This window comes from Acipenser ruthenus, chromosome 2, assembly GCF_902713425.1.
Source record: "Acipenser ruthenus chromosome 2, fAciRut3.2 maternal haplotype, whole genome shotgun sequence".
Lineage (NCBI taxonomy): Eukaryota > Metazoa > Chordata > Actinopteri > Acipenseriformes > Acipenseridae > Acipenser > Acipenser ruthenus.
The window spans coordinates 29,932,754-29,951,664 of NC_081190.1; the positions used below are offsets into that span (position 1 = coordinate 29,932,754).

The window sequence follows — 18,911 nt, forward strand, 5'->3', positions numbered from 1 at the left end:
TGGTATGGGATATCTTGTTTTGCCAATATGAGTACTGTACATACTTTGGAGGCAGTGTGGTCCAGTGGTTAAAGTCCAGGGTTTGTAACCAGAAGGTCACTCTGTAAAGCACTTTGTGATGTTGGTTCACTATGAAAGATGCTATATAAAAATAAATATATTATTATTATTTTATTTGTTTGAAGGAAAAGAGGACATACAGTACAATGCATTCATGAAATCAAAGTACATATTATACTGTAAGCAGTACACAATACATCACCCTGATGTAGTTTCCAAGGTTACAATGCCTCAAATTCTATAATATGAATCAATTTGGGAAGTTCAATTATATAGCCTAGCTGTTTGGAAAGTTCACTGCTTTTGCAGGTTTGTATTAAAATCATCTATAGCAAGCCAAATAAGATCGCCAAAATACGTTTTTTCACAATTTGGCAAGATGTTCTCTGAAAGAATGTGTGACATACGGACAGTTTCCAGGCACCCCCAGAATATGTTATACCAGTACACATAAACTTGAGCTAATGAAGGTTCTTCGCATGTTTCAGTATGCATCACAAATAGGGGAATACTACAATGCTTAAGTCTGGTTTCACATACCTTGATTAGTACTAATCTCAGACTACCTAATGTTACCTTTGGTAAGGTAGTTCAATGTTGGTGTTAATCAGGGTCTATAAAAACAGTCGTCTTCTAGTACAGTTGGCCTTTGCAGTATCTGACATAGCACTCTGGCTATGAGTCTCCCAGTACAACTGGCCTTGATCTGACAGCACCAGAGCTGCAATATGAGAATTCACACATGGAGACCTAGAGCTTTAATACAGAAAGTTGAATGTAATCCAATGTTCCATTTCAACTAAATACGCAGAGAAAGATTAAAATGGGGGAAAATTACTACAGTAAGCTTTTCATTTTACTCCAAACTTTTTTTTTTTTTTTTTACATTTAAACTCTTTAAAATAATACATTTTAACTGGTGTTACCATGGAGACCCCAAAAGGGATTGCAGAGTTCTTAAATATGTAGTAAATATTAGTGGGTCCTCTGAACTTTGCTTGTGTCTTGTTGCAGCATGAAAGCAATAAGGAATTGCACAGTTCAGAGTGCTGTTCCCAAGTCAGAGTACCCCAGAGCTTTGTTTAAAAGAGTGAAGGCTTAGTTTCAGGAGGATTCAGCTACTGTACCTGCAGTCATACAGTCTTTCTAAATGACTTTCTTTGAGTGATTTATCCTGCCTAATCCATAAGCCCCACTTTGAGATTGAGATTGTGGATTCAGATAATTTAGCGGGGTTGTGGCTCACACTCTGAATACCATTTCCAAAATGAAATGCTATCCTTGTTTCACATGTTTTCAGTCAGAGGAGATACCTCACCAGGCTGTGTTCTTTTCTAGTTTCTGCAGTAGTTTTCACTTTACCCACAACCTTGACTGTTTGAGTTAATTACCTTTCAAAGCACCTGCACCACTTTGAACTCAAGGCTAAATATACCATTTAAACAGACATGGGGGAGCTTTTGTTAATAAATTGTTACTTGTCCATATTGACTTTAATCATTATTATTTATTTTTTGAAATTGAATTAAAATAGTAATGATCATTGTTTGATGCACTTACTGTATATCCATGTTATAATTGCAAAAACATTTTTACACGACAAGGTTCCAGGTTTTTGTAACATTTTGCAACATGTAACATCTAGTCTATACATTTAGTGGTACTGTAATGTAATATATAAAACTAGTGGTGGAACAAATGTCTGTTGGTTTAAAAGCAGGTATCTAAAGGTCTGATTGTTGGTACATAACTGTAAACTGGGCATGGAGACAATCCAGTCCCATCTTGCTTTAATTCTAAGACAGAGAGAGGACCCAACTAGACCTCTAAAGCTACTGTACAGTTTTACAATTTCAAAGTTGTCTGTTTCAGATTCTATCTATCTCTATCTATCTATCTATCTATCATTTTGTATGGTGCTTTTTAATGAATTACATACTGTACGTTTCAAAGTTTTGCATTTATATAGTCTGATCAAGGGGAATTTTCATCTCTTTTGTTATCAAAGTATCAACAAGATTTTTGTTATCAAAGTATCAACAAGATTTATGCAAAGCCAACAGGTCAGAGCTATGGTGTCCTGCAGGTGTGATTTGGCACAAAGGCGATGTGAGAATTTCAGTACAACATTTTTGTATTACATTGCAGCATTACCTTTTGTTAAAATTGCCCCTCTCTGTTGATAAACTGCTATGAGATTATTCAAAATTCATAATGGACGTTTTCATTTTTTTCCACTACTGTGTAGACATATTTTGCCCTACAGGATGAACTTTAAGAGTTTCGTGCGATTTCTTTCCCCTGGCCTCCAGCTTGGAAATAATGATGCTTCACTAGCTGACCATATTCATTTATGCCTCCTGGTGCTGGGCAGTTAAGATACTGTAATATGATTTTCATACAAGCAAGAGGGACAGAAATAATAGGTACATTCCATCCATATATTAGCTATGCCTCACTAATCTCTATAATCCTGCACAGCAAAAGTACTGTAGAGAATTCAGTCTGTAGAGCACAGCCATTTGATCATGCATGTTCCTTTTCACCAGTGTCTTGCTTCTAGGGAGGAGAGGAGTAAAGCTGGGTCTTGAGTGCATTAGTACGACACCATTTGGTTCCTTTCCTCCAATATCATGTACAACTGACTACCAACACCAGTCCCAGCACACATACAGTACAATGTACCTGTGATTATTAGAAAATGATTCTGTATAGTCAGCCAATCAGCTTGTAGTCCTAGCATGATTCTATCGGATTGTAGATGCCCACTGCTACGCCACAGCATCAACTGAATCAAATTTAAAATCAATCCGCGCAAGTACCGGCTTTTTCATTTTGACTTGCCGAAATGAAAGCTCAGTTTACATCTATTGGACCACAAAAATTAAACAAGACACAACTGGTCCACATTTAGTTTATTATCCACCAAAACCAGCCAATCAATACTTTGCACCGATGAAAGCAACCAGTCCAGTACCTGCAACTGCAAAGTCAGCCAATCGCAGCCTGTCAGCTCGACTGCAGCTCAGCCAGCATCTTTCAACAACAACAACAAACAGAGACATGGACGGTTGAGTATTGCTTCATTCAGTTATCTGGCACTGTCCAGATAAATTATATGTAACTCTGACAAGTAAGAGGTTATTTGTTCAATAAAGTTATTTGTTTTTTTCCTAAAACCTGACAAGTCATTAAAAATTCAAGGTAAATCCTTGCTTCTAGAGCGTTTTTAAAGAAATAATGAGAACAGTTGTTCTAATAGCAATAGCGCCCTCTCCATGAAAGCTCTACCGTGTTGCCTGTGGTTCGGGAAGCATAACTCCAGTTATGGTCAGTTACCATATGGTAGACCCTTCATCGATGGGCACTGTCGCTTAATTTTTTTTTATTTTGAACCCCTTTATTTCATTTATGTTCTGCTGTATTGAATGTAATCAAGTTGCTATAGACTAATGTTTGACAGAGTACATGGTGCCCTCTGACTAGTTTACTGTCAGAACGTTTATTGTTTCTACTATTTTCCTTGCATAGTAACATACAAAATAATGTGCTTGGGTTAAACTTATCAGGGGCCAAACAGCCAGATTATTATGATGATGATGATGATGATGATGATGATGATGATGATGATGTTTCGGAGCAAAATCTACTGCTAAACTATTGCAGTACAGCTGGGGTGTTTTTCAGCTGCTGTCCTGGCTCATAGAGCAAGTTTGAGAAGCAGCTTGCATGTAAAGGTTGATGCTGATAACCTGACCTGGCACTCTACTGTAAACTGCTACAATGAAAAGACAATTGTTCTCCTCAGCAGCAGCCTGTCTTTGTTCATAAAAATAACTTCTTCTTGGTTGTGCAAAAACAGGATAAAAGAGGAACGGATATGGAAAAGAGGAAATGAAAGATAAAACACGGTCATTCAAGATTTTACAATTCTGCAACCACTGTTTTAGTTCTTTATTTAAGAGACACCTGGAAACAGCATTCACATACTGTACTGTAATAAATGCTCTCACCATCTAGTACATTTTATTTGGACCAGGAAAATAATCCCCCCTCCACCATCTATGATAGGGATTTAAGAAACACATTTAAACAGGTTGTTGCCTCATTACCCTTTTATATATTGTTCTTGTGAAGTGCTACAGTGTACAAACACATCAAAAGAGTAAATCCCCTTCTGCTTGTTTACTTGGTGTTTTGCTTCTCTGAGGTAAAACCGAGCTTAGATGGCAGTCTGGCTGCTGCTGCTGCAGGTACAGTGGTAGCAGGAGGGTGGCTGAAGCGTTGATATAAAGCCTCCATGAGGGAGGAATCCTGTGTTCCTGCAGCTGCAGTAACTACGTTTCAGCAGAGTTTACAAAAGGCAAAACTGGAATGTGTAAACATTAACCCAGGAATTGTATTTTACTCTAAACTGAACATAATTGTGGGACGCTGCAACTTTTAAATAAACCCTATGCTTTAGACACATTTACAGCGTACAGCTTGAGTAAGTTGGTGATTAATTGGCAGCTAGTGTAGACTGAAAGGTTGCATCAGTTTTCAGTGCATGGTTACTATTGGGACATTTTGAAATATCTAGACATGATTGAAGACTAAACTGTCAAATTCATACTCTTGCAGTGATGAGATTCTTCAGTTTTTTTTGGCAGATTTCTGCTATTTTCTAGTTATCTGCTAAATCTCAGTTTGAGATATATAGAGAAGTAACCAGTGTCACTGTCAGCAACATTTTAAAGCAACCAGCTTAAAACATTTGAAGCCACTATACTGATCACAAAAGAAATATTCTCACAAATTGCATCCCTCTTCGTTTAGGAAAAAAAAATATACTGCAGTGCCCAGCTGAATTCAAATTTCTCTTTGCATTTTCATTAGTGCCACAAAAGTACTTGTTTGTATGAAATGCAAGCTGTTTTCTTTCTTTTTATTTTGCATAAGTTGCATAATGTTAAAAGTAGTTTTTCAATTTAACATGTAGTCTTAGAGAAGCATAGCCTACCCAGTGATCCCTTCCAATGTTCAGTGCAAATTTCCCTTCAGTTTAGGTGTGTTATGCAATATTGACGTGCCACGGGGCACCATTATGTACTTAAGCAAGGCCGCTAATTATGTGATGCCAGATGTGAATGACAAAGCTGCAAAGCTAATATTTAACTAAGGTAAAACACTGTCTATTTCTCTTAAACGCCTATGTTTTAGTAAGCACTAAAAAATAAAGCAGTCCTACAATAAAATGTACTGTATATCAGTTTGTTCAGGATATGTCCTTAATGCAGCCAGGAAGGCGAATTGTTTATCCTCTTCATTTATTTATTATTTTTTATTATTATTCATTTGCATTTCATTTGCAAGCAGTTTTTTTAATTTTTTTTTTATATTCCTAATGGTATTTAATTCTGATCTGTACAAAAAAAGTGTTATAAGTATATCTGCATTTTTTGAGAGGCTTGATTGACTGCATTCGAGTAGTATTTTTTTTTTTTCTAGCCACGCTCATGACTGTTGAATAGACCACATCCTGTAGGTAAAGAGTGGACCAAATTGTTGTCCTGTTTGCATCTCGTTTGGAGGTGTAATGTATGCACCATACTAGTGCAAAGTCTTTTTTATACTGATTTCATTTGTGGGAATGTGGGTGCTTTCTGGCATGTGCATCACAGTGACCATGTAGGCTGCTAGTCTGTAAGGTAATTTAAGGCGAGATATTAAGCAAATGGCCAGCAGTTGTATTTTAGCCTCGTATTCAGATTGCTGGGCTCAGCATGCTGACAGTTATTTCGCTCTGACAGATTTCTTTCCTGTGCAAGGCTGCAGCCACCTGAGCCAAGAGATCATAAATACTGAGAGAATGGCTCCCCCAGCGTCTTGATTTCTGGGCCTCCCATTTGTTTCAGTTTGCCTGACCTAACACAGCGTTTCCGCTAGGAAAAACTGCTGCCCGTCGCAGTGACTGATCACTAAATGTTTTACCAGTCACAACTCAAAGCATCATCGTCATTCGTGTGACACCTGTCCATTCTTAAAGCGATACACATACACGTAGTTATGAAGAATAAATAGGCCGATGTGAAAAAGGTATGGTGGTTTTACGATTCCTTTCACTTAGCAGCCTTGGTTTTTTTAATTAAGCAGAACTACCTGCCCTTTTGAAAGCATCTGACCTGGAATTTACCAGTTAACGGAGATGCTGTAACAGGTCATTATTTTTCACTCTGGCAGTCAGTCCCCCTTTTTATTGTACTGCTACAGTAGTCCGGGGCCTAACAAGAAAATAGGCTCCTTTTTAAGATTTGCCCCTGTGAAAATAAAGTTTTATCCATGTTGGTCTTTCTAGAGGCACCTACTGTATGGGTATTAAAATGAGGTAGAGCGTGTCTATAGCAGATCAGTGGCAGAATTGAAATATGACAGACTCTGTAGGCGCATGATATGGCCAGCATTGTTTTGCGAATTTTGGTTCTTTTAATAAAAAGAATAGTACAATAAAAATCACAACAAATACAACTTGGCAGAATGTCGTCTTGGTGATAATTTAAATAAATAGATACAGATATTTTTTTACTTCACTTGTTGTTTTGCATTCATTCATTTTACATTAATATGCAAATGTTTACAATAGATAAAGTGCTGCAGCTTTATGTCTTTGCTTTTGGTTATATTACCAAGATGTAGCTGCAACTTTCTTTTAAATATCTGCAGATACCAAATTGAAGCAAAAAACTAAAGAAATTTAACAGGAGGGAGTAGTGAAATCACAAGGGTCTATTAAGAAAGTACTTCATTGGACATCAACATCTGCAATGGAAATAACCAGTTGATTTTGGTTTGGTCTGTTTCTCTTCCAGGACTTAAGTTTGCCGAATGGTACCCCAGTGGACACATCCAGCCCTGCTTCCTCCTCTTCCTTGCTCAACAGACTGCAGCTAGACGATGACCTGGATGGAGAGACCAGGGACCTTTTTGTTACAGTTGATGACCCCAAAAAGCATGTTTCCACTATGGAGACTTACATCACTTACAGAGTCACCACTAAGGTAAGGGATCTGTGTGTTGCAGGTGTGTTCCTATGCGTTGTTTCTTAGAAGGTAAAAATACATTGACTTACTGTATATTATAGACTGCTCACGTTCTTTCAGCCAATCGGAGCACGCATTTCACCTTCTGTATTCCACGACACATCACAGAAAAATTTCATGACATCAGCGTGCCACTTTCAGTTTTTACCATGATGTGTGCTCCATATCAGCACGGTTGATGTCGCCTGCTTTAAAAAGAAAAAAGAAAAAAAAAAAGGAAAAAGAAATCATACCTGTGGCACCGTTTCGAAGTCCATTGAAAACAGTGATGTCACAGACCTTGGCTTTCAGCCTACTTGTGCTGATGTTACCCACATACAGACTTTTGCCATCCTATAACCCTGAATTGCATTTTATTTATCTGTCCTGCTGTGTGGTAGGGCATTTAGAAGAATGACCAAACCATGAACATGCGGAAATGTTGTGTCAAAATGTTTGTTTCCTCTATCTTATTATTTAAGTACAGTACACCTTCACTATAACGCCCTTCATTATAACAAACTTTCGGCTATAACGAACCTATAAACACACACTATCAACATCCCGGTCTGTACGCATGGGATGCCACCTCCTCAGTGAAGTATTTTGTCTTAATAAAAAGCGCACGCTGTGTAATTATACCTCTGAAACAAAAATAATTTTATGTTGCAACAAAGCTGGAAATTTATATTGATCGTTTGGATAAAGGAGGCTGTCAAAAGCACTTTGTTTTTTGGCTTGTTCAGCAATCATGCAGCAAAGCAAAACTGATTAAAGAAAAAACAACAACAAAAAAAACTTGAGGATCTCATGAACTTTTTGTGTCAAACTTTTGATGTGGGGTTGATTTGGAATAAAAGATCAGTTTGCGATTCTTGCTTGTTGGATTACGATTTGGTGCACTTTGAAACGATTCATGTCAGATTGATTTTGAATAAAAGTTCAGCTTCGCTTTGGGATTGTTTGTTTTTGTACTGCATTTTGATTTAACAAATATGATAAAGCAAAGGCAGAATACTGCATTCATGAGACAAACAGGTACATGTAATTCTACTTTTTTTCACTATCTGATCTCATTCACTTAATCCAACAGTTTATCATTCATTTTAATTGTTGTTTCGCTATAACAAACCCCCGATATAACAAACAAAAGGCTTGGACCCAAACAGGTTCTTTATAGCAAGGGTGTACTGTACTGTAGATCTTATTAATGAGTGTTTCAAATTTTGGATAAACGTGAACATGAATGCATATCCTGACAGTCAATATTTGTTTTAAAATCTTAGCACAGACAACCTAATTTGAGATTTTAAATACTCTGGAACTAGATATAAATCACTTAAGTATTAAAGTTAAAACAATACTTATGACAAATATTGAACCTTGCTCTGTTGTTTCCCATCGTCCCGTATCAGTTGAAATAACTTTCAGTACTTTCGGACAGCTTTGAGCATCTCCGCTCTACCCTGAAGCTGGCTTGCAGTGTTTTACATTCTTGCTCCCATCCTGGAGTTAGCGTCGTTGTTCCTTCCGGTCAGGTAGCATCATGGTGCATCCCTATGGAAGTCCGTGCAGCACCAATTCTCACTCAAGAGTTCCCAGAGCCAAGTTACAGAAAGTAGCTGCGTAAGCACACATTTAAATTATTGAAATATCAACCAACTCTGAAAAACCTATATTTAGCTGAGCTGGTAAATCTTGATTCCTGCAGTGGTTGCTCCTGCAGAATTATTTTTCAGTAGTACTTCCTCAGTTCATCCTACAGGAGGCAGGTCTCTCTGATATGGGAAAACATGAGAATGCCAAAACAGCACCAAAACCTTTTGAAGTAAGTGTTGTATGTGCATTCTTTAAAAACAATGCACATACAACACTTTGAAGGTTAAACTATGATACTGTCTCTTTAAGGGTTCTAAATTAATCCATATTAAAATAAAGGAGGCTCTCAAATTACAAACCTGTCTGCTCTTTGCATATTTTGACCTATATAGAAAGGTAGATTCATGAGGTTTATTTGAATTGTTTTGATTGATGGTACTGAGCTGAAGAAAACACTCGATGTACTTTTGATGTCCCTGTTTAGGGAGATCCTAATTCAATTCACAGACCTTCTGAAATAGAACATCACATACAGGAAACTAAAATGTGCAAACCTCCTGTGATTAATTAGCACTACAGATAGAAATAACTGATTAAAAGCAAATCAGCATTCTGGTGTTTTGATATTCAATTATTACTGTAGTGTTATTAGAAATTAAACTTTGATATGTTCTTCCATTGGTATGGGTGACAGGATCTCGAACCTGCTTTCCCAAAATAGGAACCATTAATGGGGAGAAAACAGTCTAGACCAGCGCCTTGCAGTGATATGTAGAACGGTTCCTGCATGATAAGGATATTCTATTCCTCCTAAGTTTAATTACAGTACCTATTCTGACTTTGTGTTCTGCATTAAAAAATAATTATATCTATTTACTTGTGCATTATATATACTTTATTGCATACAGGTGCAGCGGGAATACAAATAAATACACAAATATTCAAAGCAAAAGCAGCTACAGCTGGCATGCTTTAGGCAATTATCAATAAAAAAACTATTAGTCTAACGGTTACAATAATATTTTGGGTCTCAATGGACCTTTTGCGATTTTGACAAAAAAAATATAAGATGAGAAGTAAGTTCTGTTAGCATTCAAACATTTGCATGGATATAAGTGTGTTCTGGTCTGGCCACAAGAGTGCAACTGACAATGCAGCTGATCAAGTCAGAATGTGACAACAGTGTGTTACTTTGACTTGCCAAATAGAGTTGAGTAACCCCATTAAGATTAATCTCTAGAAAAAGTGTGTCCTGCTGTTATCATGGTAATGGTGTCTTGGTTACATTTTATATTGTTGCTTGTTTTATTTTATGTTGAAACAAGATGTTTATCTAAAGTGAATTATATCAGCTTGCTCATAAGATACAAGTGTTGATGCAGAAAAAAAAAAAAAAAAAATACATACGCTAGATACAGTGCCTTGCATAAGTATTCACCCCCCTTGGACTTTTCCACATTTTGTTGTGTTAAAACCTGGAATTAAAATGGCTTTAGTTAGGATTTTTACCATTTGATTTACACAACATACTGAACACTTTGAAGGTGCAAAATATTTTTTATTGTGACACAAAAGTTAAACAAAAAAAATACATTTGTTGGTTGCATAAGTATTCACCCCCCGGAGTCAATACTTGGTAGAAGCACCTTTGGCAGCAATTACAGCTGTGAGTCTTTTTGGGTAAGTCTCTACCAGCTTTGCACATCTGGATCCTGCAATTTTTGCCCATTCTTATTGGCAAAATTGCTCAAGCTCTGTCAAGTTGGATGGGGACCGTTGGTGAACAGCAATTTTCATGTCTTGCCACTGATTCTCAATCGGATTGAGGTCTGGGCTTTGACTGGGCCATTCTAAGACATTCAGGTTCTTGTTTTTAAACCACTCCAGTGTAGCTTTGGCTGTGTGTTTAGGGTGACTGAAACAGGTTTTCCTCTAGAATTTCCCTGTATTTGGCTCCATCCATATTGCCCTCAATCCTGACCAGTTTTCCAGTCCCTGCAAATGAAAATCATCCCCATAACATGATGCTGCCATCACCGTGGGGATGGTGTTCTCAGGGTGATGAGCAGTGTTGGCTTTGCGGCACACATAGCGTTTTGCACTAAGGCCAAAAAGTTCAATTTTGGTCTCATCAGACCAGAGAACCTTTTTCCACATGTTTGCTGTGTCTCCCACATGCCTTTTGGCAAAATCCAAATGGGATTTGATATGGGTTTTTTTCAGCAATGGCTTTTTTCTCGCCACTCTTCCATAAAGCCCAGCTTTGTGGAGCATCCGGGTTATAGTTGTCCCATGGACGGTTTCTCCCATCTCAGCTGTGGATCTCTCCTGCTCCTTCAGAGTTACCATTGGCCTCTTGGTTGCTTCTCTTACTAATGCCCTCCTTACCTGGTCACTGAGTTTTGGTGGATGGCCTTCTCTAGGCAGAGTCGCGGTTGTGCCATATTCTTTCCATTTTTTAATAATGGATTTAACGATGGTCCGGGGGATGTTCAGAGTTTGGGATATTTTTTTATAACCCAACCCTGATTAGTGCTTCTTCAGAACTTTATCCCGGACTTGTTTTGATAGCTCCTTGGTCTTCATGATGCTGTTTGTTTAGATATGCTCTCTAACAAACTCTGGGGCCTTCCAGAAACAGGTGTATTTAATCTGAGATCATGTGACACTTTAATTGCACACAGGTGGACTCCATTCAACTAATTATGTGGCTTCTGAAGGCAATTGGTTGCACCAGAGCATATTTAGGGGTGTCACAGCAAAGAGGGTGAACACTTGTGCAGTCAAGACTTTTCAGTTTTTTATTTGTAAATAATTTTGAAAAATATAGATTTTTTTCCCCACTTCGACATTATGGACTATTTTGTTTAGATCAGTGACAAAAAATCCTAATTAAATCCATTTTAATTCCAGGTTGTAACACTACAAAATGTGGAAAAGTCCAAGGGGGGTGAATACTTATGCAAGGCACTGTACAATATGTGAAGATATTTAAGGTGGTATTGCAGATTTTAAGATAGGGATTGGTTGAAACTGGTATATGTATATGCAGTAGCAGACAAAAGTATTGGCACCCTGCATTTAATACAAGATAATTCAAGAAAACATGTTAAATACAAGCATTTAGTGAATATTAGCTAGTAAGTAAGATGACAAATTATACAATTTCTGGTAGATTAACAAACAATCTATAAAAAAAGCAAAAGAAAAAAAAAAGCACTTAAGCAATTTCTGTAAAAAAAAGTCTGTAAAACTTTAATATAAATAATAAAAAATATTCATTGATTGAAAACCAATACGAGTAATTGGGGGGGGGGGAGGGGAACTATACCCTTTGTAACCCAAGTCTACCTTCTGTTGCTTGCTTTAACTGCAATTTAGAAATGACTTGACAGATGTTCTGCAGAGATGTTCAAATCCCCTGACTGTTGTAATTTTATGTTCTCTCTTTAGACCACCAGGACAGAGTTTGATTTGCCTGAGTACTCTGTACGTCGCCGGTACCAGGACTTCGATTGGCTGAGGAATAAACTGGAGGACACACAGCCAACACATATCATTCCAGTAGGCAGTATTTCACAAGTCACTAAACCAGAGGTTCCTGTGGTAGTCAGTGTAGACACCATTGGAATTGTGAGGAAACTTCTAAAGTGCAATATTTCATAATGGCTGACTTGCTTATAAAATAAGTTCTGTACACCGAATAGTCCTGCTTAAAAGTAGGAGATTGTAAAAATATGATCATACATATTAAAGTTTAAATCTACAATTACAGATCTGATGTTTTATTTTGTTTTGCAGAGTAAAATGTGTTTGTTTTAAATGATGTATTCACAGCCACTGCCAGCAAAGTTTGTAGTGAAAGGGGTTGTTGACCGGTTCTCAGAAGAGTTTGTGGAGACTCGGCGGAAGGCCCTTGACAAGTTTTTGAAAAGGATAGCGGATCATCCTGTCCTCTCCTTTAATGACAATTTCAATGTATTCCTCTCCGCGAAGGTAAGTGGAAGATACTGTTTTTCAAGAAGGGGCCGTCTCTATGGTAAAGCCTCTTGGTCGCCTGTTCTTTTATTTATTTTTTAATTATTTCATGTATTTAAAATAAATACATAAATGTAATACCATACTGGTCATTTTATTACAAGTAAACAAAAATGTGTTTTGCAATAGAGACTGGTTTCAAACATGTACGGTATATAGAAATCCCACACACACAGAGCTATTTTTCCTCTTGCTAATTTAGAAACTGTTGCACAAATTCTGGCAAGGAGGTAAATCATTGCAAGGCAAAACACATTTTGATACTCATTTCTCATTTCTATCAATTGTGTAATTTCTGGCTGACAGACATGTGTTTTTTTTTTTTATTTATTTATTATTTTTGTTTTGCCTTCGAATACATGAAAAATGTTAGCTTGGATATTTGACCCAACATTAGTAAAATATACCATGATGAACATAATTAGTTCAGTTTTCTTTCTGGTTTTGTTTTGGGGATATCTTAAAGGGTAAAACCTAAAGTCGTAAACCCTATGTATAATAGATGCTAGTAACTGTAATTTAATGCATGTCGTAATAAAGATCTTTTCCATTTCCAAAGGATCTCAATTCCTATAAAAAACAAGGCATGGCTTTGTTGTCGAAAATGGGAGAATCCGTGAAGTATGTCACAGGAGGCTACAAGCTGAGGAGTAGACCCTTAGAGTTTGCAGCTATGGGGGATTATCTGGACATGTTTACACAGAAGCTGGGAACTATTGACAGAATAGCACAGAGGATCATCAAGGAGCAAGCAGGTAAAGTCGGATTCATTAATGACTTTTCATGGTCTTCAACAATAAATGCATGGCATAGATCAGTGTTTTTGATTTGAATCAAACCATGTTCATACTATTACTTTTACATATTACTTGGCTTAAAGTTATGTGGTTTGTGATGTCCAGTGGTGTGTGTCGATGCTGTTAACAGCGACAAAGACGTGGCTGGAACTGTAAACATGGGCTGCCATTTAACCCAAATTGGAAGGTGGTGTAATGCTGCCTCCTTCATTGAGGTCTATGTAGAGTGCAGTGTTACTCTGTGAAGGGACATGGGGGGGAGAAATTGAATAGTGGTTTGAGTTATACCTGGCTTTACCTGAGTCTAATCAGTCACATCAGATGTTATGGCCTCTGATTTGTCTGTTTCCTTTTATTTTGCTAAGTTAATGTTTACACACCGCCAAGGCTCCAGACAATTTATCCTAGTACCACACTGAAAATGCACTTCCTGTGTAGCAGTTATAAGGACCTCCTTCTTTTTTTTTTACTGTAATGTTACCCGAGCAAGAGAAATCCGAGGGCTGCACCACAATGGTAGGCTCTCGCGTATCCTGTGAAATCAATCACTTTATTGGTCAAGTCACAAATTAAATGAAAATAAGAATTTTCAAAACCGGTTTTGCATGAAGTAAGCATTAATATATTGGAAAGTAAAATCTGGAGTGAACTAAACTTGCACTTGTGGGGGGAGGCTTCCTGCCCATGCTGTCATTTGCACACACTGCAGTTGGTAACGGACAGTGCCATGTTTCCCTGCGTGTAGAGTATCTAGTGGAGTTGCGGGAGTATGGCCCAGTGTACTCAAGCTGGGCCTCTGCTGAGGAGGAGCTGCAAGAGCCTCTGGAGGGGGTGTCGAGCTGCGTGGCCAACTGCAGCACAGCACTGGAGGAGCTCACCGAGGACATGAGTGAGGAGTTCCTGCCTGTGTTCCGGGAATACGTCCTCTACATAGAGTCCATGAAGGTAAGACAACCAGCAGGCTTGCTGTGACTGAAGAGAGTCCCCCGAGAATGTGTGAAGCTCCCCCACTGAGAAATGGCGACTGTCATATTTTAATGTTGTTTTGAATTTTACACCATTGCCAGCAACTACACTTCATGTAGCACCAGGTTTTCCCAAAGAGGGTAGTTCGGATCAAGTCCAAATGGATTTGCTTTTGAGATTTCAAACTGTTCCACAATGGTAAAAATTGAAAATGCCTTCCAAAGTAAAAGGTTATGTACAAGGACACTTGCACTAATAAGATATTATGCCTTTTATCCCAGAAGGAAATTTACATGATCACAAAAAATGTCCACAATTTATTAGTGCAGGCTTTTTGCAGTTCAAATGCAAATATTTTCATCACCTGTTCACCTTGCTTATTTGGGTGCGGTTGTCCCCTGACTGTGGTATATGGTAATAAAGAAAAAGTCTTGCTATTGCAGAAATAAAGCTCGCTACAGTGCATGCACAATGACATTCAATAGGTGTATTTCTTGTCGTATTGTTATGGACAAATCTAAGGTAATTTTTTCTTTATTTGATTGAAATATTTCGTTTTATATTCAAGCCATCACTGTAGTTTTTATTCAGCATTTGTTCTACTGTCACTTTATTAGATATTTTTTTAAAACAACCATTAAGTAAGAGGTGTCTCCACTTTAATTATTAACTGCTATTATAGACTATAACCAATCAGCATGATATTTTGTATGCGGTTCTACCCTGGAAACTGGGGTCACACTATTTCTACGAGTATTGAATGTATAACGTGAATTATCTATCACTGGAAATTTTGCTACTCCATTGGAGGGCAGTAGAAAGCAAGGATCGCACTTTAGCAGCAGATGGAATCTTGGCTGGCCTTTGCAGTAAAAAAAATCATTGACTGGGTTTACATGCACATGAAAATCGACTCTACAGTCATGACTGTGTGACATCGTGAGGAAAACTGTCATGACTAGTACATGTAAACGCCGTCATTGAAAACAATGTTGTTTAATGTCAGCATTTTCACACACTGATTTAAGTAACTGTATTTCCAATCGGCAGAGCCATCATTCTCTCTGAAAGTGTGCATGCTGAAATGGCAGGAGCAATTATAGGGCTGGGTGAGATGGGTTTAATAACTTCCAGACAGAGATTTCTTCTGTAATGCAAATAGAAAAAAATAAGAAATCCAAGTGATTAGCTAAATGTATTGCTCACATGCACTGTTACGACAGGCAAGCTGCAAGATTGTTTTTCCAGTGCTATAGAAAACAAACATGCATCACAAAGTACTTCACAAAAAAGGTCTGAAGTCTAGATTTAAAAACATTCACAGAATGTACATCCCCAATAAACCAAGGGGTTGAATTCCTAAGGCTAGGGGCATTATAACTGACTTCAGTCAATTTCAGACCTGGGGACTGTAGGGAGACCAGCCTCCTGAAATATCTGGGACAGGGAGTGAGCAATTCTCTTTATAGAAAAGGTTTATATGATGTGGGGATTCGTTAAATAATACAAAGCCATTCATCTGGCTTGAAAAGGGCTTCACAGCTGAAACATGAATTGTTAACCTGTTTTTCTTTTCAAAAAGTTAAAATAAATATTGGATTTGGTTCAGTGAAGTTCTACACATTTTAATGAATATGAATAGAAATGAACTAAATGGAATAATCCTGCTACTTAGCAACTAGCAATACATGTTTGCATCAGTGATGATGATTGTATTTCTTCTCCAATGGAACACAATAAGAAATCCAAGTGATGAGGATTTATTGCTCACAAATCCAGCATGCCACGTGCACGGTTAGGACAGCTGGGTCCAGGAAAATCTGAAACGAAAAACAGGTTAAGGACTCTGATCGTATTGTATATCCTACCAGTCATCTCAAGTCAGGCATGCAGCCAGTTGTTTTTGTGTTGCTTTATTAGTTTTACATTAAATGCTTTAGAGAGTGAAAGTGCTCTATGTACATAAGACTTTCTGTAAACATGAATATCACATTGCTGTAGATTTTAAGAAAAAAAAGTGGAAGTGGGTTTATTTTCCATATGTAGGTGTAGCAGGGCAGGGCCCTGCCTGTAAATAATATTGTTGTGTGGTGATTTGGTGGTGGTTGGCAGGGATGGGGTTAATTTCCTATCCCTGCCAAAATACATGTGAGAATGTGGCTGGAGCTAATTGAATAATTGATAATTAGGCTCCAGCCACATGCTATAAAAAAAAGAAAATCCTTTGTTTGGTGGAAGGTGTTTTGGGTGTGTATATTTTTGGAAAAAAGGAAGTGTAGTGAAGGCTAATGCCCAGCCTACCTTTTTTGTATTTTGTTTAAACCTTTTGTTTTGGCCCTTGCGCCAGTTATTTTGTGATTTGTTTTATTGTGAAAGTTCTGTTTTGTTTAACTGTTTTATTTTTGCTCTGTGAGCAGTGTTTGTTTGACTTTTTGATTTCTTTTTGTGATTAAACAGCGCGGAAGCGCGTTAACTGCAGTTCCTTGTCTCTGAGTCTCTTTGCCTGCCGAATAACATCTGGGCCCACGACGCTACCCTGTCACAGTAGGCTTTAAAGAAAGCTTTGACACGTATATGTACAAATCTAAACCCTGGTACTCAAGACCTTGGCTTCGATGGGACGTGGAATTGTTGGTCTTAACCTAGGACTGAATCATTCCCCAGTTGACCATTTTAAATAATTTTCATATATTTTTATGCATTCTTTAACAACCGACTTGTTGCTTAGACACCTTTAAGGAAGTGGATATACAATACTGCATAGTATAAAAATGGTAGAGTTCACAGTTTTCAGAAGAAACATACATTTTCAGGGTTTTAATAGACAACAAACGTGTTACAACATTCTGGTGTGAAGTTTTGTATTGTTTTTTTGGAAAATGTCTGGTTTTTAATATTTCTTTTTTCCAGAACCATCAAGACGGAAAATACTTCTGGCTATCATCGTATCCTCTCTCTTTTTTTTTTGTAATATTCTGGTTGGCTTTCTTCCTCATTTTCTGGTTTTAAATAGACAACTTCTCTGAAATTCAGAATTTTTTTTTTTTTTTTTCCTTAGCAGCTAGAACCACTGAAGATTACAAATTAAAGAAGGAAAGCGATACAGTATCCTAACCTAATTTCTAATGTCTTGTAGAATGTTTTGAAGAAAAGGGACCAAGTCCAAGCAGAATATGAGGCCAAGTTGGAGGCTGTGGCATTCAGAAAAGAGGAGCGGCCCTCTGTAAGTATATTCTTTGCATTATCAGCTACAGTAAAGCTGTAGATTTCCTCATTTTTTTTTTTTTAGATATTTTCTCCCAATAAAATACATTTGTAATCCACCCCTGTTGTCCCCACACAGGGTTGTGGTGAGGACTGGTTTGCAGAAAAGTATGGGTAATGCAGTGTAGCTGTTACTTTACCACACTGCTAGATGTAGTACTCTGTTACTGTCGTTGTGCACCTTCATGAGCACATAAATAGGTATCAGGTGTGAAGGAGACACTGCTGGGATCTGGCATCTTGCCTACCATATTTAATGCACATCCTGTTTGCCTCAGTGCTGCTGCTACAAAGCTGGGCAAATGTTTTAGGCCCCAGAAAAAATCAAGTCAGAATTTGCTTGGGTTGCCATACGGTGGTCTTTCGGACAGTTTCTGAACTGTGCATGGATTTAGGATATCGGGGATACCTTGATGGAAATTTTTACAATAAAATAATTTTAAATAAATGAAATGTATCTTGCATTTAAATGTAGTGTCATTTGCGCAAGTGATCAGTCTTCAGTAACTACAAACATTACAATCATAACTCGCCTCAGAATTGAGTTTTTGAAGTGTTTCTGGTCCCAATTGAAAGTGGTGCGGTGTTCTCTGTTGTTTTACCTGGTTAAATAAAGGATGGATGATGATGTTTCAGATTTCAGATGTTTACCTATTATGTTAGATGTGTAAGCTACTGGGGGGGGGGTCTGTGATTGTTGACAAGTCATAAATCTTTATTGAATTACAAAGTTTGTCCAGCCAATCAGAGGGCGACGGTATCCAATCAAAATCGTCTTCGATAGAATCAGTCTTGTGCACCAACCTACAGTCAGTTGTATTAGTGTTATTACATCACTGTCAGAACAGCACACGCAGTGGTGTATAGCCTTGGTAGTATAACTGCTCGACCATGCTCCCTCTCCACAGGCACCTACAGATGTTGAAAAGTGCCAAGACCGGGTAGAGTGCTTTAACGCAGACCTAAAGGCTGACTGGGATCGGTGGCAGAACAACAAGAGGCAGGACTTTAGGCTGCTGCTCACAGGAATGGCTGACAAAAACATCCAGTATTATGAGAAGGTGGGTTTAAAGGGTTAAAAACTGTGAAAAGCCACTGTTAGTGCTACCTAATTATATTTCAATTTATC

At 37.8% G+C, this 18,911-nt stretch overlaps 1 protein-coding gene across 2 annotated transcripts in view; it reads left to right on the forward strand.

The window, feature by feature from the left end:
- The window catches only part of LOC117973245 (sorting nexin-30-like), a 34,584-nt gene that overhangs the window by 4,373 nt on the left and 11,300 nt on the right, over positions 1-18,911 (forward strand). For both annotated transcript variants that reach the window (XR_009307918.1, XM_034924906.2), the window contains exons 2-8: positions 6,909-7,097; positions 12,171-12,281; positions 12,555-12,713; positions 13,315-13,510; positions 14,298-14,497; positions 17,655-17,741; positions 18,691-18,843. Coding sequence is in view for 1 of the 2 variants with exons in the window: in XM_034924906.2 (XP_034780797.2) it covers positions 6,909-7,097; positions 12,171-12,281; positions 12,555-12,713; positions 13,315-13,510; positions 14,298-14,497; positions 17,655-17,741; positions 18,691-18,843 (1,095 nt within the window). In the remaining variant the exon portion in view is untranslated. The remainder of the gene's footprint in view (positions 1-6,908; positions 7,098-12,170; positions 12,282-12,554; positions 12,714-13,314; positions 13,511-14,297; positions 14,498-17,654; positions 17,742-18,690; positions 18,844-18,911) is intronic.